Source organism: Lolium perenne, chromosome 1 (assembly GCF_019359855.2).
Source record: "Lolium perenne isolate Kyuss_39 chromosome 1, Kyuss_2.0, whole genome shotgun sequence".
Classification (NCBI taxonomy): Eukaryota; Viridiplantae; Streptophyta; class Magnoliopsida; order Poales; family Poaceae; genus Lolium; species Lolium perenne.
Genome location: NC_067244.2, coordinates 88,155,167 through 88,174,809, shown reverse-complemented (window position 1 = coordinate 88,174,809; position 19,643 = coordinate 88,155,167). Strand labels below are relative to the sequence as shown.

General features: G+C 47.5%; 1 protein-coding gene across 1 annotated transcript; it reads right to left on the bottom strand.

The window, feature by feature from the left end:
• Window positions 1–385: 385 nt before the first annotated feature.
• LOC139832795 (uncharacterized) lies at window positions 386–1,142 on the bottom strand. The gene is made up of 3 exons (XM_071822673.1): window positions 974–1,142; window positions 577–879; window positions 386–525 (listed from the first exon to the last, which is right to left on the bottom strand). Exons 1-3 carry the CDS (start codon window positions 1,140–1,142, stop codon window positions 386–388), a joined length of 612 nt encoding a protein of 203 aa, XP_071678774.1.
• Between the last annotated feature and the right edge of the window lie 18,501 nt (window positions 1,143–19,643).

Below are 19,643 nucleotides of genomic sequence, written 5' to 3'. Positions count from 1 at the left end.
AGAGGAGGGCGTTTGCCTGCTGTATAGCGTAGCACTGTACGTTTGCTGGACCCGGAGGGCTGGTCGGGCGGGCGACCCTGCTGTGTGATCCAGTCGCCGTTTTCGCTTGACGGCGTAAGGGACGCAGGGCTAGCCAGGCCTGGTGTTGCGACCGGTTTGCCTGTCGTGCCCTTTTTAGCTGAGCTACTTGGCTGAACTTGGATTGCCCTGCCAGCAGCAGCAACCGAAAGTCTCCCTGTCCCTGAGTCGCACGGTTTTGCGACTGGGCTCGTGGTTGTGAGATGGGAGATATGTTCCTGTGGCGAGTGATGGTGAGTCGGTCGGCAAATGCGATTGAGGCAACATGCGACTTTATTGATATCCGTGTGTTGCTTACATGTTCTTCCTAGGTGTAGAACCGACGGAGGAGGTTGATGTTCCAGGGGCGCTCGACTTCCCTGGTGAGTGGCTCGCCTTTGTCGTCTTTGTGAACGTCGGTGAGGTAGTAGGCGTTGTTGCCGAGCGCGCGACTGACGGCGAATGGACCTTCCCAAGGGGAGGGAAAGCTTGTGCATACCCTTCTTGTCCTGGATTAACCGAAGGATGAGGTCGCCTTCTTGAAGGAGCGACCGTGGATGCGGCGACTGTGGTAGCGACGGAGATTTTGCTGGTAAATGGCTATCCTAGAGAGTGCAAGGTCTCGTGCCTCATTGAGGAGGTCGATGCCGTCTTGCCGAGCGTGCTCGTTTTCTTCTTCAGCGTAGTTGGCGACTTGTGGCGAGTCGTAGGCGATGTCGGTGGGCATGATAGCTTCGGCGCCGTACACCAGGAAGAAAGGCATGAAGCCAGTCGACCTGTTGGGTGTTGTGCGAATGCCCCAGAGCACGGAGGGGAGTTCTTCTGCCCAGCATCCGGCCACACGCTCTAGGGGTACCACCAATCGTGGTTTGATTCCATGGAGGATGCTCTGGTTTGAATTTGGCAGTTGTTTTGCCGTCACACTTCTTGATGGGCTTTGCCTCCACCCACTTGGTGAATTTGTCCACAGCGACTAGGAGGTGAGTGTACACGCCGGGGGCTGTCTTGAATTTCCCCACCATGTCCATGCCCCAGACGGCAAACGGCCAGGTGAGGGGTATGGTTTTTAGCGCCAAGCCCGGCATGTGTGATTGACTCGCGTACTTCTGGCATCCGGCGCATGCGCGAACGAGGTTGATAGCATCTTCATGGGTTGTTGGCCAGTAAAAGCCGTGCCAGAATGCCTTGGCTACGATCGAGCGCGCGCCTGCGTGGTGGCCGCAGTCGCCCGCGTGGATGTCGCGCAAAATCTTGCGGCCTTCGTCGGCGGTGACGCACCGCTAGAATACTCCGGAGACGCTGTGCTTGTAGAGCTCATTGTTGATGATGGTGAAGGACTTGCAACGGCGCACCAGCGTGCGTGCCTCCGTTTCGTCCATCAGTAATACATGGCACTCGAGGTAGCTTAGGTACGGTTTCGTCCAGTCCCCGGCGTAGGAGGCGAGTGCGACTAGGGCGGAGTCGGGTGCAGGTGGTTTGGCGATGTCAATCTCCCATGGCGCGTGCACCAACGAGTGACTGAGGATGTCGAGGAAGACGCCTAGAGGGGGTGGGAGTCGTTTGGACCCGAGCCTGGCCAGTGCTTTTTGCGCCTGTCGACCCACTCGACGACGTGGCCGGCGAAGCTAGCGCCGGCCTGGTCGACCGCTCGCTTGTAGGCGATCATATTGGCGTCGGTGGCGTCGCAGGTGCCAGAAGTCTGGCTAGCGACGAGGTCAGAGTCGCCGAGGCAACGCAGTCGCGTTGCGCCCATCTCCTTTGCAATGCGCATACCGTGGAGGAGTGCCTCGTATTCGGCCATGTTGTTGGTGCAGGGCTTGAATCGGAGTTGCAGGGCGTATCTCACGATGTCGCCTTTGGGCGAGGTGAGGACGACCCCTGCTCCTGCTCCTTTGAGGTTTTTGGAGCCATCGAAGTGTAACGTCCAATGCTTGAGGTCCGCCGGGGAGCTCGGCTGTTGTGCTTCTTCCCAGTCGACGAGGAAGTCGGCTAGCGCTTGGGATTTGATAGCGTGGCGCGACTCGTACGTGATGTTGTGGACGCCGAGTTCGACGGCCCACTTGGCGATCCAGCCGGTTGCGTCGCGGTTGCGGATGATATCGGCGAGTGGTGTTGAGGCGACCACCTTGATAGGATGTTCGTGGAAGTAAGGGGCCAGTCGTCGCTGGGTCCTGAGCACGGCATATACCAGTTTTTGGTAGTGTGGGTACCACTGCTTTGACTCAATTAGGGCTTCGCTGATGTAGTAGACTGGTCGTTGAGTTAGCTGATCTTTCCCTTCCTCCTTGCGCTCGACGACCATGACTGCACTTATCGCGCGACTGGAGGCGGCGACGTACAGCAGCATGGTTTCTTGTGGAAGCGGGGCCGCGAGGACGGGAGCGTTTCTCAAGGCGTTCTGGAGTTCTTCCAGGGCCTTCTGTGCTTTGTCTGTCCACTCGAACGAGTCTGACTTCTTCAGGAGACGGTAGAGTGGCGTTGCCTTGTCGCCGAGTCGGGGGATGAAGCGACTGAGGGCAGCGACTCGCCCGGCGAGTTTCTGGGCATCGACCAGGCAGGTTAGTCGCTTGGTTCGCATGACTGCTGAGGTTTTTTCCGGGTTGGGCTCGATGCCGCGTTTGGACACGACGTAGCCGAGGAGTTGTCCGGAGGGGACCCCGAAGGTGCACTTCAAGGGGTTGAGCTTGATCTGGTAGCGCCGTAAGTTGGTGAAGGTCTCGGCAAGGTCGGCGACTAAGTCGTCCTGCCGAGTCGACTTGACCACCACATCGTCTATGTAGACGTGGACGTTGCGTCCAATTTGGCTTTCCAGGCAGCTGTTCATGCACCGCTGGTAAGTAGCTCCGGCGTTTCTGAGGCCAAAGGTCATGGCCGTGTAGCAATAGGCGCCGAGCGGCGTGATGAAAGCTGTTTTCTCCTAGTCCTCTACTGCCATCTTTATTTGGTTGTACCCGGAGTATGCGTCGAGGAAGCATAGCGATTCCGACCCGGCGACCGCGTCGATGATCTGGTCGATTCGCGGTAGGACGAATGGGTCCTTGGGGCAGGCGCGGTTGAGACTTGTGTAGTCGATGCTCATGCACCACGTCTTGTTCTTCTTCAGCACCAAGACTGGGTTTGCCAGCCATTTGGGGTGCTTGATTTCTATGATGAAACCGGTGGCGAGTAGCCGGTTCACCTCTTCGGCGATTGCGCGCCGGCGTTCTTCCCCCACGGGTCGCATCGCTTGCCTAACGGGGCGTGCGGTGGGGTCGACGTGAAGTTTGTGCTCAGCAAGTTCTCTCGGGACACCTGGCATGTCAGACGGTTTCCATGCAAAGACATCTCGATTCTCACGGAGGAACTTGATGAGCGCGCTTTCCTATTGGGCAGATAGGCCTGTCCCAATGGTAACCTTCCTACTCGAGTCGTTCTCTACAAGATCTACTTGGCAAGTGTCGGTTGTAGGCTTGAAGGTTGCTGCAGGCGAGTCGAGCTCGGTTGGCTTCTCGAGGATGGCGGGGTCGTTGCGGTCGACTGGGTACTTGGCGAGCTCGGGGATGTTGTCGTGTTCCTCCGCAATGATAGCGTCGGCGAGCTTGGTGCCGGTGTCTTCGCATTCCACGGGCATCTATGGGTCGCTGTGGACGGTGATAATGCCACGGGGGCCGGGCATCTTCATCATGTTGTAGGCGTAATGAGGCGTGGCCATGAACCTGGCAAACGCTTGGCGACCGAGGACGCAGTGGTACGGGCTGCGGAAGTTGACCACCTCGAATGTTATTCGCTCGGTGCGGTAGTTCACGGGCGTGCCGAAGGTTACCGGCAACGTGACCGGAAGGCCTTCCGCCCCGAGACGATGCTGTGGAATGTGACCTTGGTGTTCTCGAGGTGCGAGTCAGGCAGGCCTAGCCGCCAGAAGGTCTCGTAGTACAGGATGTTGATGGAGCTTCCTCCATCCATCAGAGTTTTTGGAAGCCAGTAGTTGGCGACCTTGGGCCTGACGATTAGCGCCACTCAGTCGGGGCACTCGATGCGTGGGGCGTGATCTTCGCGACTCCACGTAATGCTCTGCTCGGACCAATTAAGCCAACGGGGGACGTCGAGGACGACCGCGTTCACGGCCACCGCCCTTGTGAGGACTTTCCTGTCGCGCCGGTCGCCGACTCCAGTGAAAGTATGGAGCGAGCCGACGCTGCGGCCGAAACCATCCTCCTTGTGTTGGTCTTGGTCTTTGGGGCGGTCCTTGTACTGATTGCCGTTGTTGCTCTCCTTGGCGCGACGGGCCTTCTCTATCTGCTTTAGGGAGAAGCAGTTTCCGGTCGTATGGGTGGAAGGCTTGCCCTCCATGCTATGGTAGATGCACTGGGCATCCAGCAGGCTGCGCGCGTCGAACCGTTTGGGCTGGGGCCGTTCGTCTCTTGGGGCGCGGTTGTCGCGGCGAAAGGACTTTGGATCGCGCTGCTCGTAATCAGTGTTGGCGACGAGTTCCGTGTGGCCGCCATCTGCGCGGCGCTTGCTGTTACTTGACCGGCCACCAAACCGGTAATCGCTGCAGCGAGTGTCGGAGTGAGTGGGGCGGCGATTGCGCTGCTGCCCATACTCATCATCCGAGTCGACCGTTGGGTCTTCGCCAGCGTAGCGCTGGGCGATGTCAAAGAGCTCGGCGATGGAGATGTTGTCTCTGCTGACGCGGCGGAGCTTGGCGCTAAGTGGCTCGTAGCGGCAGCACCGCCGGAAGCAGTAGATCGTCGTGTCAGTGCTGATGCCGCTGGAGGTCGTCCACATGTCTTGCCAGCTTGAGGGGTGAGGGTGTTGAACCAGTGACGGTTTACCCCGTCCATCATGAGGGGCAAGTAGCAGGCGGCGAGTAGCTCGGAGTAGCCCAGGATGCCCATGGCCATGGTGTACGAATTGATCCAAACCGTGGGGTCGATGTGTGTGTCGTACTTTTTGATGTCGCGGGGGCCCTTGAACCCGACAGGGTAGGGCTCGCCTCTTATCATAGGGCCGAAGCATGTTGGGCCGACTTGGTTGAACGCGCTTTGGTGTGGGGCCTCGTCGGTGAGGCAGTCGTTCGCGCGATTGCGCGCTCGCCATTCTTGGTCATTGACGATGTGTGTGCGTGCATCAATCGGCTGGCTGTTAGCGGCAACCATCGCCCGCGGGGGGCGTGGCTCGACTGGGTTGTTGGTCGAGTGGGCAGCCCGTGGCGCTGGCGGTGGGCAGTTGTTGACGCTGGTGACTGCGCGGTTCGCCGCGGATGATGACACGGCTCGACTCGCGGACGAGCGCGAGTAGATTCATCCTTAGGAGTCGTTTGCGGCGTGCTGCTGCTCTAAGGCCTTGGCGACTAGGGCCTTGGCATGCTGGACGAAGATTGCACCGTCTCCCGTCTCGGGGAGGTTGGCGAGGACGGCCTGAGCTGCCGCGACATTGTCGGTCGGCGACGACTGGAGGGGCAGTCCGTTAGCGTCAACCTCTGCTCGGGGAGCCGGCCGTCCTCTAGGTGGAGGAGGGGGGTGGTGGTGCTCCGTGAGCCACTCTGCCGGTGGCAGCCCGACTTGTTTCGGGGATGTCGTGGTTCTGGACTAGGGCGACCCGGCCTTCTCCGTCCGGATCATCCTCCAGGGCCGACTCGCCCTCGACGTGTATTTCGCCGGTCAGGGGGGAGTGGCGGTAAGGAGTTGTCCTGGCGCGTAGTGGTCGGGCAGCTGGCCGGGCCGAGGCTCAGTGGGGGCGCTGATAGCAGCGAGCCCGACGAAGAGGTTGATCGTGCCGACTGGCACCATCCAAGCATGCGCGAAGGGCGATGAGGCCGGCTGGTAGGTGCTCGGCTGGATGTGGAAGAAGCTGCCCGTGGCGATCATCCTGCCGGAGGCGACCGGCCGGCGTATCGGCGAGTAGGGCCTCGCCGCAGCTCGGAGGCTTGATGTCCCATGCCCCACGGTGGGCGCCCCTGTCGTGGATATGACCACGGAAGGTGCTACGGGGGTAGCACTTCGTTGATGCGGGGGCAAGGGAACATTGCCATCTGCGGATCGAGGTGCAAGGGACGCAAGGTTTTACCCAGGTTCAGCCCCTCCGGAGAGTAAAAGGCCTACGTCCTGCTAGATCTTATTGCTCAGTGGAGAATTATAATGGGGGGGCTCATTCGGTGGCTACGCCAAGAGCTTACAGGGGAGATTGGATCTCAGATGATCTATCCTCTAGGGTTTAGCTAGGGGTTTTATATAGGCACCCCCGATCTAGGGTTACATGAAGATAACTCGGAATCATATCGGTTGCTATTAATCCGGGATTAGCCACCCCTCTTGCAAGTAATCTCCTTCTCCAGTCGCACCGATCTTCATCCGGGGATTACGGCCCAATCGCCATAGGGCCCAATCACCCAGTCGCTGCAAGGCCCAGTCACCCAGTCGCTTGGGCGACTGGCAGTCTTCTTAGGCCTTCACCTCCATGGCGAGTGGGGCTGGCGACACACCCCCTTGGGCCATATCCCCATCAACTCATATTTCATCTGAAGACTCGCGGAGCCAGAATACGAGACGGAGGGGGCCACGAGGGGCCCATACCTACCCTAGGCATGGGCTAGGCCTTGGCAGCGCCCAGGGTTGGTCTGGCTGCCTCGGCCACCCCCTCGACCTCTCCTTCGCACTATATAAGCCACCTGACCTGAAAACCGGGGGGGGGGGGTTCAACATTTTTCCAGAAAGAGTTCAGCTGCTCCGCTGCCACCAGAAACCCCAATCCGGGGACCAGAAACTCCATTTTGGCACCCTGCCGGGATGGGGATTTGGAGGAGATCATCGCCATAGCCATCACTAACGCCTCTCCATCAACCATCCATGACTCCCCCATCCATGTGTGAGTAATTCCCCGCTGTAGGCTATAGGGGATGGTAGGGATTGAATGAGTTTTGTCATGTAATAGCTATAAAGTTGTTATGGGCATAGTGCCTAGTATCCGTTGTTAGTGTTTTTGATATTGTTGCAACTTGCTATGCTTAATGCTTGTCACTTCGGGCCCGAGTGCCATGATCTCAGATCTGAACATGTTATTGATTCATGAGGATAATTTTTTTTATCATATCTGCAAGTTGTATACACATATTTTTGTCCGAAACCCGAGGCCCCAAGTGACAATACTTGGGATAACCTGAGGGGATGTCTATGATGTGAGGATCACGTGTGTTCATGGAGTGTTAATGCTTTGCTCCGGTACTCTATTAAAAGGAGTACCTTAATTACCAGTAGTTTCCCTTGATGCCCCGCTGCAACGGGCTGGTAGGACAAAAGATGTCGTGCAAGCTTCTCATTGCGAGCACGCACGACTAAATAGGAACACTCGCCTATGGTTATCTTATGCTAGGATGCTTATGTCATTATTATTTGTAATGTCTATGTCTTGCTATTATATGGACTCTCTCATTCATGCAGCGCCCGTTCATCCATCCCTGTGCCTACAATATTTTAATCCTGTTGTCTAGTGCAATCATCGCTAATGTTGTTTTTATTTCATTACTGTTGTTACTTCACTACTACCACTGCTATAAAACTGTTACTACTGATAAAATGTTGCGAGCAAGTCTATTTTCAGGTGCAGGTGAATTGAAAACTCATCTGTTAAAGCTTATAAATATTCTTTGGCTCCCCTTATGTCGAATCGATGAATTTGGGTATTACTTCCCTCGAAGACTGTTGCGATCCCGTATACTTGTGGGTCATCAAGACTATTTTCGGGCGCCGTTGCCGGGGACTGGTAGGACAAAAGATGTCGTGCAAGTTTCTCATTGCGAGAATGCACGACTAAATAGGAACACACGCCTATGGTTATCTTATGCTAGGATGCTTATATCATTATTACTTGCAATGCCTATGTCTTGCTATTATATGGACTCTCTCATTCATGCAGCGCCCGTTCCTCCATCCATGTGCCTACAATATTTTAATCCTGCTGTCTACTGCAATCATCGCTACTGCTGTTTTTATTTCATTATTGTTGTTACTTCACTACTACCACTGCTATTAAATTGTTACTACTGATAAACTGTTACGAGCAAGTCTTTTTCAAGTGCAGGTGAATTGACAACTCATCTGTTAAAGCTTATAAATATTCTTTGGCTCCCCTTGTGTCGAATCAATAAATTTAGGTTTTACTTCCCTCGAAGACTGTTGCGATCCCCTATACTTGTGGGTGATCAAGACTATTTTCTGGCGTTGTTGCTGGGGAGCATAGCTTTATTTACGAGCCTACTTGAAGGTGATATTGTTCGCTGCAATTTATTCATTATGGGGAAAGCTCCTGAATTGAAGTTCCCTATATTGCCATCCACTACTAGAAGAGGTACAACTCTGAACACCTTTGCCGCTCTTGATTCGCCATCTTTTTTTAGTAAGCTTCTTACTCCGCCACATGTTACTGCTACTTCTGCTGAATCTTATAATGCTCCTGATGATTTTGATGATGTATCTACCTTGCTTGATAAGAGTGGTTTGTTAGGTTCTTTCCTAGATACTACGATTGCTAGAGCTAAACAAATTGAAAATGCTGAAAATACTATTGCACCTGTTAGTTCACCTGAAGCTAGGGGGAATCCTAGTGATAATCTTGATGAAACTTATATTTAACTTTATGATGACTTCATTGAAGAATGTCATGCTACTAGCGATGCAAGTGCTATGAAAAGTCTTTTCGCAAGACGAGTTGTTAGATATAAATTGTCTCATGATTCTAAATTTGCCACATCTCCCATAAGTATTAGAGATAAGGATTATGATTTCTCTCTGGATTTATCTTACATATCTATTGTTGAGAAAGAACCTTTCTGTGGTACTGAAAATGAAAGTGCTATGAAACATATGAATGAACTCTCTACTTTGAGAAATTTATTCTTCGATTATATTAAGATACGCACTTACTTTGTCACTAAAATTTTCCCTTTCTCTCTGAAGGGAGCAGCTAAAATTTGGTATGAAATTTTTTCTCCTGGATCTATTGATAGTCCTTTTGGTTTGGTTAATGCTTTCTTTCAGAAATATTTCCCTGCTAGTGCTCAACATGCTACTTTGCAGAAAATCTTTGACTTTGTGCAGGTAGAAGGAGAGAAATTGCCTGAATCTTGGGCAAGATTTTTTTCTTTAATTAGAGACTACCTAAACATCCATTAGCTAAAAATGAACTCCTTGATATATTTTATAATGGACTAACCGTTGAATCAAGGACATACCTGGATAGTTGTGTTGGTTGTGTTTTCAGGAAAAGAACTCCGGCTGAAGCTGAGGAACTATTGGCTAAAAGAAGCAAAAATTATGATGATTGGACTACACCAGAGCCAATACCAACACCGAAGAAAACGGGAATGATTGAATTAAATGATGAAGTGATGAGGGAAGTCAAGAAATCTCTTAAGGAGAAGGGTATTGAATCTGAAGATGTGAAGAATCTACCACCTATAGAAGAATTATGTAAGCCAATCCCCCGCTCTTCTACTATTGAGGTACAATCTCTCCAACGCTTTGATCATAGAGATATTCCCTACTCTAAACCTCCTGATCAATGCTTAGATGAATTTGATAATTATATTGTTAAGCAAGGTAATTTTAATAAGAGAGTGGAACATCACCTAATGGAAAATTCCAGAGCTATCAATAATTTGCATGATATTGTGGAAATAACCTATAATGATATTAAAATGCTTGTTAAACATTTCCATATGGTTCAAACTCAAATTGATCAGCTTACTAAAGTGCAAAAAGATTTGCTAGTTAATGCTTTTAGGGAAAAACATGCTTATGAAATAAGAACTAGAAGTGGTGTTTCTACTCAGGATCCTCTATATACTGAAGGACATCCAAAGAGAATTGAACAAGATTCTCAACGAGTTGATGATACTAGGACTAAGTCTAAGAAAAAGAAGAAGAAACATACAACAGTTGTAGAATCCTCTGAACCTGCTAAGGATCCTAATAGTATATCTATTTCTGATGTTGAAACTGAAAGCAATAATGATAAAAATGATGCTTCTGATAAAGAAGAAATTGAAGAAGAACCTGAAAAGCATACTAAGAATACAAAATACACTAAGGAAGATTTTGTTGCACTAAACATGGTAGTGAAAGAGAGCCTTGGGTGCAAAAACCAATGCCTTTTCCTGATAAGAAACATAAATGGAAGGAGGAAGAACATTATAATAAGTTCTGTGAATGGATGAAACCTTTGTTTTTTGCAAATTCCTTTGACCGATGCTATTAAATTGCCTCCTTATTCAAAGTGTATGAAAGATATTGTCTCTAATAAAAGGAAGATTCCAAATGAGGAAATCTCCAATATGCTCGCTAATTACTCTTTTAATGGGAAGGTTACAAAGAAGCTTGGTGATCCAGGTATACCCACTATTCCATGCTCCATAAAAAATAATTATTTATAACTGCTCTATGTGATTTGGGAGCAGGAGTTAGCGTTATGCCATTTTCTCTCCATAAGAGACTTGATATAGAAAAATTAATACCAACTGATATATCCTTGCAAATGGCTGATAAGTCTACTACTATTCATGTTGGTATATGTGAAGATGTTCCCGTTCAAGTTGCTCATCATTGTACTCCCTCCGTCCATAAATAGATGCCAAAATTTATTTAAATTCGGATGTATCTATACACTAAATTATGTCTAGATACATTCAAATTTAGATAAATTTTTGGCATCTATTTATGGACAGAGGTAGTATGATATTAACTGACTTTGTTGTGCTAGAAATGCCTGAAGATGATAATATGTCTATTATTCTTGGGAGACTTTTTCTTAACACTGCAGGGGCTATTATTGATTGCAACCAATGAAAACTAACTTTCAATGTTGATGACAAAGAACATACGGTTTATTTTCCCAAGAAGATTGAAGGAAACTATGGTCTAAACTCAATTATTAATGTTGATACTATCCAAATTGGGAAATTTCATTTGCCCTTGCCCAAGCCAAAGAAAAAGAACAATATTTTCATGGTTGGTACTATTCCCGTCGAGATTGAGGTAACATAATCATATTGTGAAATGCGAAGTTTTGATTCATATAACATTGTTTTGATAGCAAGACTTGATCAACCTTGTTAGCCAAGTAATTTTGCATGAATGAAACTATGTTTTCACCTATGTACCATCGATTGACTTTATATTAGAATGTCTTAGAGTTGATGTAGATTTGGTTTTTCATCTTTTCATAATTGTTTTCGTGCGATAGAATCGTTATTCAAATTCTGAAAATTGTCCAAAAATAAAGGTTTCTCGAAAAATTCCAGAAAACATGTAGAAAATGTTTACGCATAAAAAGGGGCAGGGAGACACCTAGGCAGCCCAGGGGGTCCCACAGGCCGACCGCACCATGTGGTGGCACGGGGCACACCCTGGCCGCGCCAAGGCTAGGTGTGGGGCCCCTTTGCCCTCCAATTTCTCCCTCCTCTGCCATTCTCTTCTCTCTCCCGACAAAACACTCCACCATTGTTCAAACCCGTGCTCTTGCTGTTCTTCATCACAAATTTTCGATCTCCTTCCTCAGCCCATATTTCCTGCTGAAATTTGAAGCATTTTCTCTCCTGTATGTGACTCCTTCAATTATCCAAGTAGAATTTTTATCGGTGGAGTATATCTTGAATATTTTGCTTCTGTAGATGACATGATAAGTGAGTTTGCATGCTTGTATTATGACAGGATAAGTTGTTTTGATGCATGTTTAGTCCTCTTATAAGTCTTCATAGTGTTCTCCTTCATTTGTTTATCTTAAAATCATTTTTATGAGGTTTGTTAAAAAATTCAGAGATGGAAGGCAATGCATACCAACTCAACCAACATGAATTGGAGTTGAATGAAGTCATGAAGGTCCACCAGGAAGAAGGAATTTTTCCTTCTCTTTATCCATGTGTGGAATTCATGAGTGCTGCGGGAATTCTGCAGGATTTCCGGACTTTGGTTTCCAATGCAGGGTTGGGAAGTTTTGTTGATGGTTAACCATACCAACATGTTAAGATAACTATGTATGTGGTGCAGGATTTCAAATTTAGTTGGAAATTACCTAACCCATGGTTCATTACAAAATATATAATATAGCTATCAATTTGCCTCTCGATGATTTCTGTGCAGCTATCAGAGTGCCACAATGGGGATCATGCGGAAGAATCAAGGAGCTACCCAAGCCATTGCTGGAACTCTACAAAGAAATTTGTCAGGGGAGGATCTTCTCAGAGGAGGATGGTAAAATCTGAAGCATTCAACTTCCCTCTATTCGGTATTTTGCTTATTTTATTACTAAGTGCGTTCTAGCTAGAAAGGTTGCAAGTAAATTATCCTCTCATGATTTAGCCTTCCTAGCTCCTACCTTGAAAAAAGATAGAGAATACAATTTGGGTTCTTTGATAGCCTCCCGTCTTAATACTAACCGTGAGAAAGGGGAGTTTGTGGAGGCCTCATTGCCTCTCGTTTATTAGCCTTTCATGGTCTAGTTCCACATGCTTTGGACTTTCAATTTCCATTAGAGATGCTTGATCTTAATTAATGATGCAAAACCAATTTGTTTCTTACTAATCTACTACCTACTTTATGAAAATACCTTTTGCAAGGGAAAATCATCATTTCGGTGGGTAACTAAGACCGATCGTCTAGTCAATTTGCATGCACCCCTTTTGCTTAACCTTGATGCCAGGGAAGGATGGTCACTCACGGAACAAGAGCATGACACATACATAGAGGAGCAGGGGCGACATGTACAGGACAATGGAGGGGAGGCCGAAGATAACTTCGTCCAGCCCTCCAACATTGATGGGTTCCCATATCAGCAACCTAACTATGACTATGGGTCTTCTACTTCTTCTTCCTCACGAGGACCGGGGTATGATCATGCTAGGGATGAGCCACCACCCTGGAGCCACTACTCACCATGGGGTTTATCTCCATTTAAGCCAAAAGCCTAAGCTTGGGGGAGGTATACCGACATCTCGCTCATATACATATCATATTCCGTCGGAACTTTGTATATCCATGTTTCGCTTTCTTTTTTTCTTGTTAGTTTATTTCTGTAATTTCTCTTTATTTGAATCTTGGAAGTTGTTACTACTGTAATAACCTCTCCTTAGCTTATTTTTTTTATACCAAGGATAGCCTCTAATAGGAAGGAGGTAAGAATTTGGGAAGTTGCTGTCTAAAAACAGATTATGTGCTGTCACCATAAAAATTCGTATAAATAGCCAGAATGGAATTTTGAGCTGCTAATTTTTGAGCATATTCCCAGGTTGTTATCTAACTTTCGTTTATTGAGCACTTTTCAAGCTGAGCTAGAGACCATTTTCAGAAAAATCGATCTTTGCCTGCTGTTCTGGGTTGGCAGATTTCTGCCACTTGTTGCATTTGCGTGTTTATGTTAGTTTTCTTTCTTTTTGTTGTTCTTTCTTTTGTTGATACTTTCCAAAACATAAAAAGACCAAAAAAATTTCTGTCGTTTCTTTTCATTTTCTTCTTAGTCTGCTTCATCTTCTCATTATGGTTTGTTATTCAAAAATCCAAAAAGATTTTGCTTTGTGTATTGATTAAAAATCGAGAACCCAAAAATATTTATTGTTCTTCTTTGGTCTTTGTAAAGTTGATGCAGGGTTCAACGATCTTTCGTGACTTCATTGAAGCTTGGTTATCATTTCATTTCATTCAAGTCACACAAGTGAAGAGAAATAATGACAGTCTCGACAATTCAAGTTGTGATGAGAGGCTGGAATGAACTCTATTTGTTTTCATTTTTGTACATATACTCATTTATGTGGACATGCTTAGTTTGTTTGTGTAACGTGTATGCTACTTAATGATACTCAGTAGTTTATGATTTTTCATGATTAGTTCCAATTTACTAATATTAAGTAACATGTCATATAAATGTTTGCTTGCATTGCTCTATTCATATAACTGTATGACATGGTGGGATCCTCCTATGAATGCTTCATCTGAATCGACTTGGCACATGCTCAAGCATGCATAAGAGTAAAAAAAAGTCATTTAAGTCTCGATGATTTATCTTGCCTCGGAATTTTTATTACTTTTATGCTTCAGTTAATTTTATCTGTCGCAAGCATGATTATGACAGCTACTGCTTTCTTGGTTGTCGCTTCCCAGTCTATTGCTAGCCTTAAATTGTACTGAGTATAAGCTCTACTCGTGCATCCAACCACTAAAAACCAAAGTGCCAATTGTGTCCACCATACATACCTATATGTGGTATTTCGCCGCCACTCCAAAGTGAATTGCTTATGTGCTACCTTTAAACTTTCAAACATTACCACCTATTTTGTGCAATTTATAGCTCATGGGAAAGTAGTCTAAACAACTATTGGGGTAAGGATTATGTTACTTATGCATTTTTAGTTCTTATAAGTTGCTTGTTGTGTGATAACCATGCTGTCATGGGGAACACCATCAATATGCCTTTGTTGAATATCGTGTGAATTACTATGCATGCTCATCTTGTTTGAAGTAAGGGAAATTTACCATGAGTTTAAAAGATTGGAGTATCCATATTGTTAGAGAGGAACATTGGGCCGCCAACTAAAGCCATGTTCACATGGTGGAAGTTTCAGCTGGAAAAAGTCCAAATATATGTTGTCCTTGTTTTCAGGGGCGGAGCCAGGATTTGAACATAGGAGGGGCGAGCTAAGACGTAAAATTTTGGGCATAGCCTTTGACATGTAGTAAATATAGCAAGCTGATTTTTTTCGTATTTTCATGTCAGATATGTCTATTTGTTTAGATATTGGGGGCCAAATGAACATCGATTTTAATCCATTTTTCTTCCATGCATGATTTGAAGTGTTGAAGGAAACAGTGCATGACTATATGCACATAGTTAGCAATTATGTAGAATCTAATGCCTAGTAACAAAGTGATTACCTTGTAAAGCATTACCCTTAAGATACAGCGTCTTACAAGATGAGTACTAATTTACTAGAACACTGCTATGCCAGAATCCAAATTAACAAAGCTATTGTAGCCTGGGTATATAGATGTACCTTTAAAAGTTGAGTAGTTGATCAGCGACAATACGATTGTCGACGGATTGGACGCCACAGCTCTGTGACTGTGGCATACAAGATCATCTTCTTATTTTCCCGTGTGAATGGTCTTCTACCGTGCGTCCGTGCCGGCTGCTGGCAATCTCGAACAGCGAGGCTGCCAGCGGCGATGGCGCCGCCATAGAAATTGGGTTTTTAGGGTACTGAGTAGGAAGTTCTGAGCTAGATCGATCGATCAATCTGAGTGGAGCTAAACGAACGGACGCCGGAGTCAGGTTTCGATCTAGGCTTCCTGCCCCCACACGATCGATGGAGAGCATATGCAGATGGGTTGCTTTTGCTGTCTCCTGGGCTCTATTGCATTTCCAATATGGATTAATATTGAGTCTGGGCTTAAAGACTGATTACGTGCGGCCGTTAGTGCATATGCACAACATAGTATGCGCACAAAACCTTGAGGGGCCGATCGTTGGGGGGTCTAGCCCCTGCTCGCCCCCACTGTCTCTGCCCCTGCTTGTTTTCCCTGTATGGATGTCCAAAAGTTGAGATTCATCAAAATTGAGAAATCAAATGAGATTTATCTCCTAGGACCTTTGTAAAGGAGGCAAGGAGGTACCTGAAAGGATCGTATGCCGCACCTAGACGGGGGGTGAATAGGTGCTAACCAATTTTTAGTTCTTTTTCAATTTAGGCTTGACACAAAGGTAAATTCTCTAGATATGCAACTAAGTGAATTTACCTATATGACAAGGTTACCAACTAAGCAAGATATAGCTACGCAATATATATGAGATAGAATAGGATAGAGGTAACCGAGAGTGGAGCATGCGAAGACACGGAGATGATTCCCGTAGTTCCCTTCCTTTGCAAGAAGGTACGCCTACGTTTGGAGGAGTTTGGTTGCTACGAAAGCCAAACCAACAGCCACGAAGGCTTCACTCAGATCTCCTGTGAGCAACGCCACGAAGGCCTATCCCACTTCCACTAAGGGATTTCCTCGAGGCGGAAACCGGGCCTTTACAAGGTTCTTGGGGCACACATCCACAACCAAATTGGAGGCTCCCAAATCTGTAACAACACAACAATCAACAACAATACATCAACACAAAACAACTAGGGATCCAAAGAGGAACACTAGCAAGAGGGCCCTCAAACAAATGAGGGGGAAATGTAAATCGCTTCGGTGAGGATGTAGATCAGTGTCTTCTCCTTCGAATCTCCAAAGATGAAGAGTTTTGGTTGGGGGAGGAAGGAGTTCTCGCAAATCTTGTGTTCTTGAGGTGGCTCTAATGGAGGTGAGGCTTGGAAGATTTTTGTGCAATGATTGAGCAAGGAGCAAGGTAGAAGAAGGGGGGTATAAATACCCCCCACCAAAAATCCAGCCGTTGGAGACTTCGAGGGCCGGATAATCCGGCCTAAGTTGGGGCCGGATAATCCGCCCCCACCAAAAATCTGGCCCTGGGAAAATCCGGCCAAATGTCCGGCCCATGTCCAGAGCCTTACTGAGCCGCATCGCCTCAGGTCCTTAGCAATTTTGGGGGGGGGGGGGGGGGGGCGGATATTTCGAAAATATCCGGCCCGGATTATCCGGCCTTGGGGAAAATCCGGCCAAATGTCCGGCCAATTATCCGGCCCCTGTACTCAGCCACATTGCCATTCCTTATCAAGAAATTAGGGGCCGGATATTTTGCAAATATCCGGCCCGGATTATCCGGCCTGGTGATCCTGTTACAGCTTCCTTTTGACTCGTTTTTCCACATCCGTCACTCATATACATGTATCTATATAATCCCTGCACCACTTCATCAAACATTAGTGTATCACATACATTGTCATCAAACACACAAAACATATTATGAGAGATGTTCTTTCAATCTGCCCCTTTTTGGTGTTTGATGACAATATATGGATTTGCAAGAAAGTCACTATAGAGAGCAAGCATGTTGGCAAAACATAGAGGCACTCCCCCTACATGTGTGCATGCAAGTAATTTGCATTTGAATACAAATACACAACACATAAGTGCGAGGTGCCTCAACACAAGAGGTATCCAACATGAGCTCAAACAAGAGACATAGACATATATGAAGTTGAGATAAGGTGATAGAAATCATACCCATATGGAGATATATAATACGGATATATAGCATCACACACAATATAATAACCTTGATCTCAACATATAGAAATCCGAAAACCTTAACAATGTCTCACAACCACATATAGCACATAGTTTTAAACGGAACAAACCAAACCAAATAGTTCAAATAAGGGGGAACACAAGAAATAAAGGAATGATAAACGCATATGCTTGTGCCCAAACCATGCAAATCCCCGAGAGAAGTCCTAATATAACACTTCTCTCCCTTTGACATCGAGACGCCAAAAAGGGGAAAAGCGTGATGCTACTCGCCCCATGGAGATCACTCGAAGCCCTCTTCATCCTCGGATTGGTACTCCTCTTCCTCTTCTTCATCTTCAGTGTCAGGGGCTGGAGGAGAGCTGCGAGTGTAGTTGGCCCTCTGAATGCAGTCCTCAAGATCATTCCACGGAACCTGTGAAGAGTGCCACCCACTGTAACCTGGGTGAACAGGAGGCTGAGGTGGAGGTCCTTGCTCACCACTGAGCTTATGAAGAATGACTGCCTGAGTATGCTGAATCTCAGAACGCTCTCGGCTGGCCGCATAGTTCTCCTTATGAATCTCAATATTCATGCACAGAATGTGGCGTTGAAACCAACTAAGCTTCCTCACTTGCTTCTTCATGGCAGGAAGATCAACATGGCGAGCATGGGGCAAAGCCACTAGTTCGAGCATCTCCCATAAAGGAGTCATGAGCAGGTGCAGCATGGGGAACTGGCTTCTTCTTGTAAGCCTTCTTGACAGTGTGCTTCTCCAATGGGAACCGTCTCAAGTCTTCATTCATGGCCACAGAGTTGTTGATGAGGAGCTGGATATATGGTGCATATGGCATGGAGGTCCGGGAGACCATGGCATCATGAATCTCATTAAAGATGAAGTCCATGACATCAAGAGAGAAGTCATGTTCCTCATTACTATCACGAGCACACTTAAGGCTGAGGTGCATAAGATCCACAAGAGCTCCACGGAGTGCATCATTGTTTCCACCACTTGGAGAAATGGTGGCTCGAAGGAAACGGAGCACCTAACTGTAGATGGGAAGCAGCCCCTTGGTAGAACCAACCGCTCCAGACGAGTCATAGAGATCATAAAGCACCTTTTTATCCGTCTTCTGAGGACCATGGAGGCGAAGGCCTCCTTCTGCAGGAAGTCCAAGAATAGAAGCACACCGGCGCAAGGCTGCCTCACAATGAGTGGAGCCAGACATCCATTCCATAGTGCGCTCCTCATCTTTCTTGAAGGCCAGAGTAGCAAAGAATTGCTTAATCAACTCTGGACCGTAGTCACACTGAATCTTCATCAGATCCTTCAAACTCATCTTACCAGTCACCCAGATGGCATCGTCAAAATGATTATTGACAGCCAGATCATCCACATTGATTGCTTGCATGGGTCGCACTTTCTTCATGGGCTCATATATATCCTTGTAGATGAACTCCTGCTCCAAACACCAGAAGCGCTTGTCCACTATCTCATCATCCCTCGCAAGGTCTTCATACCAGTTCTTCATACGGATTGCTGCATAAGAGACAATGTCCATTGCCTTGTAGTTCTCCCTAGGTGCCTTGTTCTTCCGCCTTGTAGCGGTGGACTTGCGAGGAGCATTCGATGCAAATTCATCACTTGACCGGTCATGCCTTGGGCGTCTCCGAGAACCCCGAGAATCACTACCTGTGAGAAGCAAAGACGGATAGCAAAGAGAAGGTAATGCTCATAAGTCATGTATGATATAGTAATGTACTCTAGAAACATACTATAAGTTGGTAGAAGTCTAGACATGATAGATTGAATCAATACTGCAGCAGCGATGAAGCTCCAGGCCGGATAATCCAGTGTCCCCGAGGGGCAGATAATCCGGCCCGACCGGATAATCCGGGTAGCACGGGGGCCGGATGATCCGGCCCTGAGGATCTGCAGAAATCGCAATCAAAAACTTGTCTACGACCAGATCGGCCTTATAGCATGCAAGAGGATTATACTACACAAGATTTGGAACAACTAGACACCATCTCCACCAAGAAAATAGCACATATAAATCACAACACCTAGGGTTAGGGATTGTGAGTCATACCCGCATCCATTGCGGAAGCCGCTTGGAGGAGATGATAGCTAGGGAGGAGAGGCACCCGATCCACCCAAAAACTCCGAGAGGGAGCGGACGGGGCGGCTCCGGCGAGGAGGAGGAGCTCCGGCGACCTTGAGGGGAGAGAGAGGAGAGAGAGGCGCGTGGGGGCTGGTTGTGAACCGTTTGCCCCCGCGGCCTCGTCCTCAACCCCTTCATGATCTGCCCAGGTCGGATAATCCGGCCGGGCCGGATTTTTCGGGTTACCCTAGGGCCGGATTATCCGGTTTTCTGGAAATTTCCAGAACACCGGAAATCCTGCCTATCTTTTGTTGGTTATTTGCATAAACCCATATGTGATGCA